We start from the raw sequence: 14658 nt of genomic DNA on the forward strand, positions 1-14658 counted from the left end.
GGGGAGATGGCTTCTTGACATTATTTATTTATATTTACTTATGTATTTATTTTGCAATTATATATAATAACAATAATACTAATAATAATGATGATGATAATAATAACACATTTCACTCTCAGAAATAAGCAGACTCCAACATGGCTGCTCCGAACCAAAATGGCGGACATTCCTGTGTTTTTTTTCTTCTTCAAATGTGACCTCTTTTTAATCGCTGGACGTATGATTGATATTAGCATTACATTCCATGTTGCTAAGTGCTCAACATATCAATAAGACCAATACTGACCCCCACCCAAACAAAAAGAGACCCAGGTTAAATTGAGGTGAATACTGAGGAATAATATTGAAACATTGATAATATTTATCATTTTATTGAACAATTAAATGTTCTAAGTCCTGCTCCGTTTCGGTGCCGTATGGGGTTCCACATGGTTCTGTTTTAGGGCCCCTCTTTTTGACCTTTTTCTCCCCTCGGTTACTTAACTCATTCGCTGCCATTCCCGAATTTATTCGGAAATTGAAAAGTGTGACGTGGAGCGACATTCTCAAATTTGTTTGGGTTTGTTTTTTCTTGCGGGGGTGCCGATAAAGCGCTCGTCAGACCTCTGGCAATGTTTTTTTTTCCCTTCCACGAGGGGGCAGCATTTGTCCCTGTTCGCGCTTTGTTACAGCTTCAGCTGTTGTTAAAGCGCTATATGAATCAATATGTATTGTATTATGTACAGCCACCCCCATTTCAAACTCAGATAACTCCAGACCCATATAACTTAGGAATTAACTGCTTTTTTCTGATGAAAGAAGAGAGTCTAAGGTTTCTTACGCTGAATTAAATGTTTATGAAGTGCTAAAACTCAATAGTGGTTTAAGAATAATACAATGTAGACAAGTGTATTTACACACACACACACACACACACACACACACACACACACACACACACACAAAAGGAAGTTGGACTGAAGAGAGGAATGTCACGTAAGGCACGTAGTCCGCTTTCAACATGAATCACACGTGGCGTCACTTGGATTGTCATTGTTTTGCAAAACTGAAACCGCATCATTGTCCTCGTTTTTTTTTCTTCTTTCCCACGCTCCTGTTGTGCAGGGAAACAAATATTTCTAATAAATCCATCGACGCTTTAGGGATTCAAACTACAAATGTTTTTTGGAATCAACCATAAATGCTCACAGGCAAATCAAGCCGTTATATTACATAAATAAATGAATAAAGACATTAATTCATAAAATAAATAAGTGAAGTGTGCTATCTTCTTGCTATCTATTAGCTAGCTAGGTAGCTATCTAGCTACCTATCTATTAACTATGTCCTTGAGAGTTTTGAAAGCACAATAAATACAATGTATTTTGATTATTATTATTAGCTATGGATTAGCAAGCTAGCTAACTTTGTATCTATTTGAGTTACTTCCGGGTTGAGTGAACACTGCCGCATGTGGTTGCCGCTGCTCACCCACATAAAAACTTAAAGTGATCCTAAAGACTGGAAAGTGATCTTGAGAGTTTTGAAAGGCGCTTATAAATAAAATGTATTATTATTATTATTATTATTATTATCATTATTGCTATTATCATTACTATTATTATTATTTAAAAAATAAATAAATAACAACATAAAATAAAGAACAAATACAATTAAACAAAATACAATAAAATAAATACAAAAATAAAATGACATAAAATAAAATGACATAAAATAAAATGACATAAAATAAAACAACATAAAATGACATAAAATAAAATAAAATGAAATAAAATGAAATAAAATAAAATAAAAGGGCGCCAGGGGGAATTTTCTTTTACGGCATGACTTTTCTGTCAGTACAACAGTAGGCACAGAAAGCACAGAAGGAAAAACATTTTTGATGACATGTTTTCGGTAATTCCTTCATTTTTTGCGCGTGTTGACCAAATGACAAACTTAAATGTCAACTCTCACCCTGGACTTGAAGGCCAAGAGGATGCCAGGCAGAAAGAGAACAAAGCATTTCAGTCCAATGGTGACGAACTTGAGGACAAAGTCAGTGATGCCCACCGCCCACATGAGGTCGAAGAAGTCAAAACCGTCCAGGTTGGGCTTGGAAAACATAAGGCTGGAAGGTAAACAAAAACAAACAAACAAAAAAAAATAACCACAGGATTATTTTTTTACACTACAGTGATACCAGATTAGTTTTCCACACTCACTTTCTTTGAGTGCAGATGTGGTTTGCTATCGAGTAGAGTACTTTTGCTATTATGGGAGCGAAAAAGACCCCACCACAGGTTAGTGTTAAGCAAGCAGACACAAAAGAATTTTACGGTCGAGCAGAAGAAGGAGATCATCAAAACGAGTTGTGCGTTTGTGTGCCTTAGCGTCCCAGTACCAGTATGCTAAGCCGACCATTGCTACGTGTGGCGAAGGGTGTTTCTGTGTTGTCTAAGCAACGGTCTCAGCCAATAGAAAAGGTTGTTAAAACGTCTCTTGATTTGGATTAACAAAAAGCCGCTAGCAGGGGACATTGTGAGTGAGGGTATTTTCACAGAGAAAGCACGGCAACTTCACTCGGATATCATCAAGAGGCAACTACATCAACGACCATCACAAAGGTCAATAAAACGACTTTACGATACAGTAGTTTATTTCATTAATTATGATACGATAGCACATTTATTGTCCATAAAATAAGGTATATTTTGTGTAGTTTTAAGGCTTACTTTGTAGAAAATTATGTTTTATGAGGACCTGGGAACGGATTATTCTCATTTTAATGGTTTCCTATGGGAAATTAATGTTCGGAAGACACACGTTTCGTCTTATACACACTTTCTGGGAACCAATTAAGTTCTTAAGCTAAGCTATCACTGTATTTTTAAATGTGTCCGGGTGACACACGTAGCAACTCATGATGTGAAAAATGATCATAAGATGAGTAAAAACATACTGATGACAATACTCACAAGACAAAAAGCAGACGGGAGTTCAGCTAAAAGAAACAACACAAAATGGCTGACGTCATGGAAAAAAAACAAATAAAAATGATGAAGCTAAACAAAATGGCAGCTTAAAAGCCACGCCGGACTGACGTTGACTACCTGTTGTAGAGCTTCTCTTGGCTGAAAGTGTAGTAAATATACGCCACGTTCCCAGAGAGGAACAAAGCAATCCAGAGGGCCATCACAACCGAGCGCTCCTCCTGAAACGCACGCATGCAAGCAAGCTAACGCGAGTTAGCGCTTCGGCTGTCACGCTTGAAAAAAAAAAAAGCCTGCTGGAAACCGAGACAACTTTCTCATGTTTGGAATCGATCAATCCATCTCGCAGTCTTATAAAAATACATACCATGATTTTTTTTCAATGATTTGATAAGCATATGAAAGCTAAAAAAAATTAGCATCTACAGACGCTCCCCTACTTACGAACATTCGAGTGACGAACAACGGTAGATACGAAATTTTTTGTCATAACATATATATCGATGAGAAGGTTTTTTTCAGCCGTCATCTATACTTCTATGAAGGTGTCGGACGTTTCGCTTCTTATCCAAGAGGCTTCGTCAGCGAATTAAAATCTCTTGCTGGTAGTTTTGGCCCTATATATATATATCCCTACTGTACTGGTGGGGTCAGGTTCAATTTGGATCGTTCCGACAACCGACTTCTTAGGCAACATAGGCTTTGTTCATGCTGATGAGATGATACCAGATCAAATGGGGCAATTAGGCCAGTCGCAGACCGCATATTCAGGCAGGACAATAGAAGTAATCAGTCAGTACAATAGAAGTAAACAGTGTAGCCACAGGGAGTAGTCCTCTGCTCCCCCAACCGGAGAGCAGGGACCATCATACCACTACCAGCAAAAGATTTTAGTTTGCTGACGAAGCCTCTTGGATAAGAATCGAAACGTCCGACACCTTCAAAGAAGTACAGCTGAAGAAACCTTCTCATGGATGGACCACTCCTCTACGACTGAGAGCTTACACAGACGTAATAACATATATAGTATTCTCTCCAGTTGTACATGTACATATCTTTATATACTTATACAAGCCTTAAAAATATGTATAAAAACCTTAAACATACTTATATAAGCCTTAAACATACATTCCACACAAAATATAGCAGTGAAGCAACTTATGAACGAATTCACCTTACGAACGACCGTTCGGAACGGATCTCGTTCGTAAGTTGGGGAGCGTCTGTACTGTGCATTTATTTTCTTTGATTTTTTTCCACTTTAGAACCCCGGAGGGAACGGTCAGGAAACTTTATTATCTTACCCGCAGTGACACCTGATGCTTGAACGAGGCATTGGCGTAAGCAAAGGTGCTCGCCATCCCCACGCAAACCGCGATACCTGCGGCACAAGTGACATGCTTCCGCATCATCTTCTTCATTAGCAAAATACATGAACACATTTAACAAGAAGAAGAAGAAGAAGAAGAAGAAGAAGAAGAAGAAGAAGAAGAAGAAGAAGAAGAAGAAGAAGAAGAATACAATGATAATAATAATAAAAAGAACAAGAATACACTGATGATAATAGTAATAATAATAATAATAATAAGAAGAAGAAGAATTAGAAGAATACAATACATATTGATTTATATAGCGCTACTACTACAATACTACTACTACTATAAATAATAATAATAATAAGAAGAATTAGAAGAATACATTGATGATGATGATGATGATGATGATAATAATAATAATAATAATAATAATAAGAAGAAGAATTAGAAGAATACAATGATGATGATGATGATAATAATAATAATAATAATAAGAAGAAGAAGAAGAAGAAGAAGAAGAATTAGAAGAATACAATACATATTGATTTATATAGCGCTACTACTACAATACTACTACTACTATAAATAATAATAATAATAAGAAGAAGAATTAGAAGAATACAATGATGATGATGATAATAATAATAATAATAAGAAGAAGAAGAAGAAGAAGAATTAGAAGAATACATATTGATTTATATAGCACTACTACTACAATACTACAACTACTACGACTATTAATAATAATAATAAAATAAGAAGATGAAGAAGAATTAGAAGACTACAATACAGTACATATTGATTTATACAGCGCTACTACTATCACTACAATACGACTACTAGTTCTACTACTACTAATAATAATAATGATAATAATGATAAGAAGAATTAGAATAATACGATACTACTACTACTAAGATGAAGAATTAGAAAAATACAATACAATACAACACATATTGACTTATATAGCACTTTAACAACAGCTGAAGCTAATACTACTACTACAACTAACAACAACTAATAATAATAATAATAATAATAATAATAATAATAATAATAATAATAATAATAATAATAATAATAATAATAATTTCGAGCAATTAGGGCCAGGTCTGATCTCATTGTATTTTGGACAGCTGCCCTCATTTCAAGCTCATATAACACCAGACCCATATCATTTAGTAATTAACTCCTTTTTTTCTGATGAAAGAAGAGAGTCTAAGCTTTCTAACACTGTATTGAAGGTTTATGTAGTCCTAAACCTCAATATTCTGTGAATCCTGGAATTCAAGTGACAATGACAAAAACCCTGGCGCTGGAGTGGATACATTTTTGCACATCTGGCAGTGAATGAGTTAAAAACCTTTTTTTTTTTTTACCGAGCTTATGCTGGAAGCAGACTTTGGCCAGCAAGATGAGAATGAACGGGAAGCCCCGCTGCAACCACGTGACCACGGACTTCAGCTCAGAGAGGGCCGGTGCAGGGGTGGACGTGTCCTCCGGGCCCGCCTCTTCGCGGGGTCCGCGGTGGTGCCTGTCGGAGCCCGCCGCCGCTGCCGCCGTGGCCTGCTGGAGAAGAGAGGCGGTCCTGTGCTGCAGCGGCGGATGGTGGAAATGGTGCTGGTGTTGCGTTTGAGGGTGGTGATGGTGGTGGTGGTGGTGAGGCGGGCGAGGGAGGAAGGCTCCGCCCTCCGGCCGACGTGGACCGCCTTCTTCCCGGGATGACGCCGTCATCTGGACAAAGACGTCCGGGGGCGAGCCCAGTACTAAAGTGGCCGCCTGGAACTGGGCGGAAGAGACGGCGGCGGACGGGACGCCAACTAGGCCGGAAAAGATCTGGGGCGATGCGGGCGAGTCGGCTTTCAGGCAGTCGAACACGCCGCCCTCGTCCACATTGCTTTCTGATCCCACAGTTTGGCTACGGCTCCTAAACAAGGAAACGGAACATCGGATTGAAGAATGACAGCGTTTGTGCACCTTTCTGTCATGAAATTTCTTTCATGACACCTCAAGTTTGGTCAAAACAGTGACTTTAAAACCCTCAAATTATAGGTACGCTACAGTTCGCTATATTCCCCCGCCATTGTTTCTGTCCAGTGAAGCGAGCGCACTCTGTACTCGCAGTCGTATATCATTGCATTTTTGTGAAGTACGTCCTGGTTTTTGGTGGGATTTTCCAAGCTACGCAGCTTATGATGACGTTTTGCAAGTTTCCCTCCATGCTGGTTCTTGAAATTTCCCAATGCGACAATGAGAAACGGGGAAAAAATGGATTGAAGTTTACACTCTTTTTGCTAACACGACAGTTTATAAAGGTGAATAAGTTGTATTTTTATAACTCATAGAAGTGGTAGAATATATATTTTTCTCCATAACTGACAAGTTTCAAGCAAAAAGAAGCATTAGCATATATATTTCTAGAGCTGGCAATTTTCCTTACTAGTATTCAGTGACAGCCATTTTTGATTTCTGACGAAAATCTGCCTGCATTCGATTGTTGATATTTGCTCATTTGTATATTGAATCTGTTTTTGTGTTTTCCGTTCTTGTTTAGAATTTCAAAAGCTTTCCAATGGTACCTTACTCATTAAGATCTGCCAAAAATTAAGAAAGTTATGATATTTTAAACTGTAGTAAAGAACTCGGTCACAGATTTTCATTGTTTTAACTATAATTACAGGCATAAAAACCCCTCATATTTCAAAAATTAAAAATTCCATTATTTCCTTATTATTTGTCATAGAACAATAATCTATACATCTTTTGAAAGCTATTTAAATGCACTTTAATATGATATTAGAAAATGATGAATTATTATTGCAAAATCTTGTCACATCCCGACAAATTAGCTTGAAACATCACTTTGAAAATTTTTTATCGACACCCAAATTACAAACACGAATTCTGTCTTTAGAACATCGATTTTTATAACCCTTGGGTTTTCTTGAACCTTGACTGATGAGCTGTGTGTAAAAAATAATGTGTGGTTGGGTCGCTCGCCTTTCTGAGGGCATGCCATCCGTGTTGCTACTGTGTCTTCTCTGCATGGCACGGCGCTCGTCAACACACGAAGCGGCCCTGAGACCACCATGTACATACATAGGCCAACGTTAGACAAATTCACGTTTACGGCTTTTTTTATCCATTAGACAGGAAGACGTTTGAAGCAGCGTTTACCTTAATGTCATCAAAGAGTCCTTCGCCGGTGAATTTCATTTTTTTTTTTTAATTTCAGGTGAGCTAGCGTCCGGCAAAGACGCTCTGCCGGCCAGTTATTTTTAGTCAATTACTTCCGGTGTGATATCATTAGATCAACGTATATCGACCAATCGCATTTGGCGTTTGCTCATTTAGCCGCTTCCGTGGTTGTTAATAAAGTCAAAGTCAGCTTTATTGTCAAATATGCTAAAATCAGTTTTATTCCTACTATACAGACGTATTTGCAATCGAAATGTTGATATTGTATTACATGTTAATGTGTTTACATTCACAAATGAATTGTTCGTTACGGCTATCCTTTGAGATACGTCGTAACGAGATTCGATCTTCAAATTCATTTTCATAAAAATGATGGCAAAAGTGACGTCATGTTCACGAGGCTTACGGATATGTGGAATTCAAATTTCACCGGGCAGAATTTAATCACAGATTTCTCTAATTTGCTTCGTTACACTGGTCTTCGGCATACAATATTTTGAATGGAAAATGAAAGGCGTCACTGTTTGTCGGAATCTCTCGACCAATCGCTTTTGACGTTCGTGATTACGCCACTTCCTTATTGTGTCATGTTGTTTTGCTAACGCCGCTGGATAAACACGACTGCCACGTATTTCGGGAAATATATTTGTCTTTGCCGCATTTTGCACTTAAATCGGTCTCGTTTTAACTCCCGCCCCCATAACTTGTTATATTTTTGTTTGCGTCTTCATCAATAAGCTAGTTTGCTCATGCTTCTCACGTCAAATGAAGCTATCAAGCTAACAAGGCACGCCACTCATGAAACGTGATTTGTTGCTTACGTCATATTTAAGACAATTTATAATGCAAAATGGGTTAATCGTGTGATCGCTTTTTTTGTGTGCATTTTTTGGGTGTTTTGTCGGGAGCTAGTTAGCTTAAGCAGAACCTCGTCGCACATCCACGCCTGCACGATTTAACGACAGGAGATTGGATGTTTGTGGACCAAGTGAAGATATGATGATGCTCCGGCGTCTCTTGAGGAAGCGCTGGGTGCTCGGGGTCGTCTTTGGGTTGTCGCTTATCTACTTCCTAACCAGCACGTTGAAACAGGTGCAGCATTGATACACAAGCGTAAATTAAGTTAGCCATAACTGCTTTCAGTCCCACTTTTAATGATGTTGAAGATAAGGAAGATTGCAGATAACGAATGAACTTTTAAGTTTTTCTTTCATTGTTTAAATGGAAATATCTGTCTAGCTATTTGCTATCTAGCTAGCTATCTATTCACTAACTGATTGGCTATCTAGCTATGTATCTGTTGGCTATCTATTAGCTAGCTAGATAGCTAGCTTTCTATCTATTTGAGTTACTTCCGGGTTGATTGAATGCTGGCGCGTGTGGCTGCCGCTGCTCCATCACAGAAAAACACATCTTGTGACTGTAAAGTGACCTTGAGAGTTTTGAAAGGCGCTTAGAAATGAAATGGATTATTATTATTATTATAACGCGTGTGCGTGCAGGAGGAGCGAACCACTCTGGACCGCACCCTTCTGGAAGTGAAGGACATGGAGCGTCGCATCCCCTGGAAGATGCGCTTTAACCTGGGCAACAGCAGCCGAGAGATGGGGCACTGTCGTAATTCCATCCAGGGAAAAACACTGCTCACCGATGAGCTGGGTGAGCAATGAGATTTTTGCTTTTGTCGTAGGCCGTTTGTTATGGTTGACGGAGACAGAACACACTGCGGATCATACATTCTCACCGGCAAAAAAATGAAATAAAATCTTACATCAATGACAAGGTAGAAGTTGCAGAAAACGATACCACCCATGAGCATGATGAGCGTCAGTTGCACACTTAAAGGACAACCGACGTCTCCGGACAAGTTGTGTCCATAATTTGTAAAATGGCTTCAAATGACTTCTACTGGGCGTATTTTAATAAAATTCCACCGCTTGTAGCTCTATTTGACATTTTAAGACTCACACTGAATATTCAGGAAGTCTTGTTTTTGAGTTGGTGACGAGCCCGTACGTGACGTCACTAAAGGAACGCCCTTGACCGAAAAAAAGACACATTGTAGCAGTACTTCCATCACGTCAATGAATTTTGCTGTACTTGTTTGGTCTGAAAACCTCGTGTCGCACCAAAAAGCCGCCAGAAGAGGGTGACCAAGCTCCGTGGAAGGAATTTATCAGCCTGTGGAAACGGGCTGATTAAGTCCTCACAGGAGCTTGGACGCCATTTTCTGCCTCTTTTTGGGTGATAACAACAAACAACAACAAATATGACAACACAGAGAGTCATTCATTCTTCAGCACTTGCTGAACCCTCTTTGTGACATGAAGCAGTTCTAGATGAAAGAGGAGAGGATCAACACGTCCTTTTCACCGGTGGATCAGGGACGTCACGGTGGAAATGAGCACGTCTGCTACAAGCTAAATGTTGAAAGCAAACACGAAGCTGTAGCGTCCATTGACGAAAAGAGCTTCATGTCACAAAGAGGGTACAGCAAGTGCTGAAGAATGAATGACTGTGTCTTTGTGTTGTCATATTTTTTTTTTTTTTTTTTTTTTTACTTCAAGATGGCGCCGCGAGAGTGGCTGCCTTTCCCAGCAGCTCCTGTATTTTTTTTCTATTTCTTTCTTTCCTTCCTTTCCTCTTTCATAACTTTGCTGCTGCGAAATGTAAATGTCTCCACTGCGAGACCAATAAAGGTACATCCAATCCAAGAGATTTTTCGCGTTTCCTATCCCACATAAATCCGCTTCGATTCCAAGCCGCGACAATTCCAATCGCATCCCTATGTGCTAGTTATTATGCTACATATTCTTGTAATATCTTGTACATGTTGGGTGCTAATATCATAAAAAAATGTTTTGTGTCTCCCTTGCGAAGGTTACGTGTGCGAGCGCAAAGACTTGTTGGTAAACGGCTGCTGCAACGTCAACGCGCCTCTCAGCAGGCAACACGTCTGCAAAAGTTGCCTACCCAACGGCTGCTGCAGCGTTTACGAATACTGCGTATCTTGCTGCCTACGGCCAGATAAGGTCAACGCTTTGTCCAAATCTTTTTGCAAGACAAAAATCCAACAACTTGTTTGTCTAATTTTTCGTCATTTTAGAAAGCTCACCTGGAGCGCTTCCTGAACCGCGCCGCCGAAGGCCTCCAGAACCTCTTCACTGCCGTGGAGGACCTTTTTGAGCTCTGCCTGGCTAAGTGTCGCACCTCCTCGCAAGTAATAACAATAATAATACTAAAACTAATAATAAATTTCATTTCTAAGCGCCTTTCAAAACTCTCAAGGTCACTTTACAGTCACATATATGTTTTTCTGTGGGCCACACGTGCCAGCGTTCACTTAACCCGGAAGTAACGCAAATACATAGAAAGCTAGCTAGATAGCCAGACAACCATATAGCTAATAGCTAGCTAGCTAGCCAGCTAGCCAGACAGCGAATAGCTAACTATCTAGATAGCCAGCCAGCTAACAGATAATAATAATAATAATAATACATTTCATTTAGCTAATAAATAGCTAAAAAGTAATAATAATAATAATAATACATTTAATTTCTAAGCACCTTTCAAAACTCTCAAGGTCACTTTACAGTCACAGGATAAGTCTTTCTGTGGGTGAGCAGCGGCAGCCACACTCGCCAGCGTTCACTCAACCTGGAAGTAATTCAAATACATAGAAAGCTAGCTAGATAGCCATATAGCTCATAGATATCTAGCTAGACAGCTAGCCAGACACTGAATAGCTAGCTAGCTAGATAGCCAGTTAGCTAACAGATAGCTAATAAATAGCTAAAGAGTAATAATAATAATAATCATCATCATCATCAATAATAAAACATTTCATTTCTAAGCGCCTTTCAAAACTCTCAAGGTCACTTTACAGTCACAGGATATGTTTTTCTGTGGGTGAGCAGCGGCAGGCACACTCGCCAGCGTTCACTCAACCCGGAAGTAACTCAAATACATGGAAAGCTAACTAGATAGCCAGACAACCATATAGCTAATAGCTAGCTAGCCAGACAGCGAATAGCTAGCTAGCTAGATAGCCAGCCAGCTAACAGATGGTTAAAAAGTAATGATAATAATACATTTAATTTCTAAGCGCCTTTCAAAACTCTCACGTACACTTTACAGTCACTGGATTTTATGCACTGCTACTCTTTTTCTTTCAACGCCCAAAACATGTGGTTCATTCATGCAGAGCGTCCAGCACGAGAACACATACCGGAACCCTCAAGCCAAGCACTGCTACGGTGAAAGTCCTCCGGAGCTCCTTGCCATCTGAACATTGTCCACAAAAGAGAGAAGTTTGCTGCCTTTTTTTAAACCCTGAAAGCACACAAACAACAAATCCACGGTTGACACTTGACGGTTTTTAGCTCTCGTGTGAGAGCGAGTGTGATATAGTCTGTGTGACCTCCCTCAAGGGTGCAGCAAGCAGCTTACGGGTTGTTATTTTGTAGTTGTCGGGTAGCCCGCATACCAAATAAGGCGTACGGTTAACATCCGACTTACGACCGGCTCGACTTACAACCACCTATACTTACGACCATGACCCTATTTTTAAAATTTTAATTCTACGCCTGGCACAGCAACGCGCTTAGCAGGCCGGCAACGCGCCAGCGTTCACTCAACCCGGAATAACTCAAACAGATAGAAAGCTAGCTAGCTGGCTAATAGATAACTAATAGCTAGCTAGGGGGGGGGGGGTCACACAGAGGTGGAGAGAGGAAGAGGATCTGGGGTCATGAAGGGGAATAGAAATAAATTTGAAGAAGGATTTCAACTTACGACCATTTTGACTTACGACCGTTGAGTCAGAATGGAACTCGGTCGTAAGTCGGATGGTACATGTATTTGGGGCCACGGTGAAGGATGGATAGAAATGACACTACATGGGTTGTTATGTTTTTGTGAAATAATGAGCATTGAACAAAAAAAAAAAAAGAGCACTTGTATATGTATTTTTTGAAAGTACATTTTTGCCAATGTCAAAGGATTTTAAAGGGACAAAAATGTGCACGTTTGAGAAAAGCAATTAAAAAAAAGTTGAGGATACTCATCAGAAACAAATTTGTCCAAGATTATTTAACCCCTTCCCCAGCAGCAACGTGTATATACTGTACACGTTTTAACCATTGATGAAAACCCAGCAAAACTGAGTCCATTTGAATTCTTCACTCTTTTTATGAATACAAAAAAATATTGACTCTGTAATGGTAGAGACTAATTGTTTTGCTGAAGAAACTGGGCAGCATTTACATGACCAGCATCAATGATAACACAGAACATAAATTAAAAAGAAGCATGACAAATGAACGTTTTTCACCCAAACAAATGTTGGAAGGGGTTAAAAACTAATTGACAGCAATTTCATGATGCTGAATTCAATGTTTTTTTGGTTTTCACTTAATCAGGTCATCTTTTTTGAACTATAACCTTGTCATTTTTGTGTCCATGAATGTACTTTTATTTTTTATTTGCTATATATATTTTTTTTGTTAACATTTGTATATTTTTCATTTGTGATATTTATTAACATCTAAGCCTACTTTTATAAATGTCTGCTATTCAATTTACTCAGTTTTATTAGTTTGTAACATTTAATTAAAGGACAACCGACACCATTTTTTTTGTTTCCTAACTGACATCAGAAAAACGTTTTATAGCATCTAAAATACCCAAAAACACGCACGCAGGTTGATATTTTTAGTCAAATGCAAAACACCAATAAAAAGGAGTTAAAGTGTCCAAAAACTACTTCAAAATGACCTCGGAGATGGCGAGTTTCAGAAGGTCCCGCCCCCTTGTTTGTGACGTCACGCCCGGACGTGCTCTAGAATCAAAACAATGGCTTCAGATGCGGAGAAGATGTGTCAACTTACACCTTCTTTATGCGTGTTACCGCAATTGGCTGCGACACACAACAATACACCATCGCGTTATTTATGTCCTTTTCCTTCTAATTTCACCATCAACACAGTGTTTTCAGATGAAAAAAAAGTACCCAAAATGCATTGTGTGTCGCTTTCTCGGTCAGGGGCGTTCCCTCCGTGACGTCACTTCGGGCATCCTCATTAACTCGAAAACAACACTTCCTGAATATTCAATGAGAGTCTTAAAAGGTCAAATATTGCTATATGCCCTGGAATCTTTGTCAAAGGCGCTCAGTAGAAGTCATTTTACAAATTATGCACGCAACTTGTCCGAGGTGTCGGTTGTCCTTTAAGACAAACTGATGTAATTTGTTTTTGGTTGAAATTTGGTAGCCTTTAGAGTCTAAAGGAAGTGTGTCAAACTCATTTTTTTGCCGCGGGCCACATTTTATTTACAGTTTCCTCTCAGGGGCCGCTATGAATTTTGGGAAGCCATTAGAATGTTTAATCGCCTCCACATATTACATATAGAATGCACAACAAAATAATGAATAACCCGTTTTTCAAATTTTAAGTCAAAAATAATGACTGTAATTGCGGTTTACATGGGACAATTTGAAATTTTGGGTTGGAGTATCATAGAATTTCACAAGTTTGATTTGCCTTCGCAGGCTGAATAAAATGATTTGGAGGGCCATATTTGGCCCCCCGGGCCTTGACACCTGTGGTCTAACGGCTAAAGTCTAAAGTTTAGACAAACTCAAGGGATTCAGCTTTGGGGACACTTCTTGGAAGAGCCGAAATAGCAGTGTTCCTCTCTTTTTTATTCTACCTGAAATTGCGTCAAATAATTCGCTGAAGAATTACATGAATTTGATCACCAAAATGGAGCCATTTCACAAATCGCCTCATAAATTGCAAATGTCCATTTAACAATAGTTAAATCGATTAGTTAAATCGACGCGGTGCAGAACCGAAGGTCGGCTCTACAAAGTTAGCCATCACGTAATAAACCACATTATAGCATCGCGATTTAAATACAAATCCACAATTTATCGTAACGTACCTCAGGCAGGAAACCATTTCTTCCCTCGCGCCCCGCTCACAACTTCCGCCTCGCTGTCACCTTATTGGACCTTAGTGGTCACATGACCAAAACACTACTGCGTTATTGGCGGACAGACGGTAATAATACTACTAATTAATACATGGCATTTTAAGCGCCTTTCAAAGCTCTCGAGGATACTTTACAGTCACATACAAGCATAGTTACTATAATAAAGAAAATAC

At 39.1% G+C, this 14658-nt stretch overlaps 2 protein-coding genes across 3 annotated transcripts in view; one reads left to right on the forward strand and one right to left on the reverse strand.

Annotated features, from left to right (window-relative positions):
• Positions 1–14450, reverse strand: part of rnft2 (ring finger protein, transmembrane 2) — an 18503-nt gene extending 4053 nt beyond the window's left edge. The window contains exons 1-6 of one of the 2 annotated variants that reach the window (XM_088993454.1): positions 14435–14450; positions 11718–11821; positions 5671–6218; positions 4280–4356; positions 3096–3196; positions 1960–2113 (exon numbers count right to left, since the gene is read on the reverse strand). In XM_088993454.1, the coding sequence (XP_088849580.1) occupies positions 1960–2113; positions 3096–3196; positions 4280–4356; positions 5671–6025 (687 nt within the window). In that variant the 5' untranslated portion in view covers positions 6026–6218; positions 11718–11821; positions 14435–14450. Of the gene's footprint in view, positions 1–1959; positions 2114–3095; positions 3197–4279; positions 4357–5670; positions 6219–7291; positions 7370–7468; positions 7955–11717; positions 11822–14434 lie in introns of those variants that run through there. The other variant, XM_088993452.1, reaches the window with a different exon arrangement.
• spring1 (SREBF pathway regulator in golgi 1) lies at positions 8402–13071 on the forward strand. Its single transcript, XM_088993455.1, has 5 exons — positions 8402–8581; positions 8992–9148; positions 10370–10521; positions 10596–10709; positions 11694–13071. Exons 1-5 carry the CDS (start codon positions 8486–8488, stop codon positions 11775–11777), a joined length of 603 nt encoding a protein of 200 aa, XP_088849581.1. The 5' UTR covers positions 8402–8485; the 3' UTR covers positions 11778–13071.
• Positions 14451–14658: the final 208 nt, after the last annotated feature.

The sequence above is a fragment of the Hippocampus bargibanti genome, linkage group LG04 (genome assembly GCF_051943395.1).
Source record: "Hippocampus bargibanti isolate YZ-2025 linkage group LG04, ASM5194339v1, whole genome shotgun sequence".
In the NCBI taxonomy this organism is placed as follows: Eukaryota; Metazoa; Chordata; class Actinopteri; order Syngnathiformes; family Syngnathidae; genus Hippocampus; species Hippocampus bargibanti.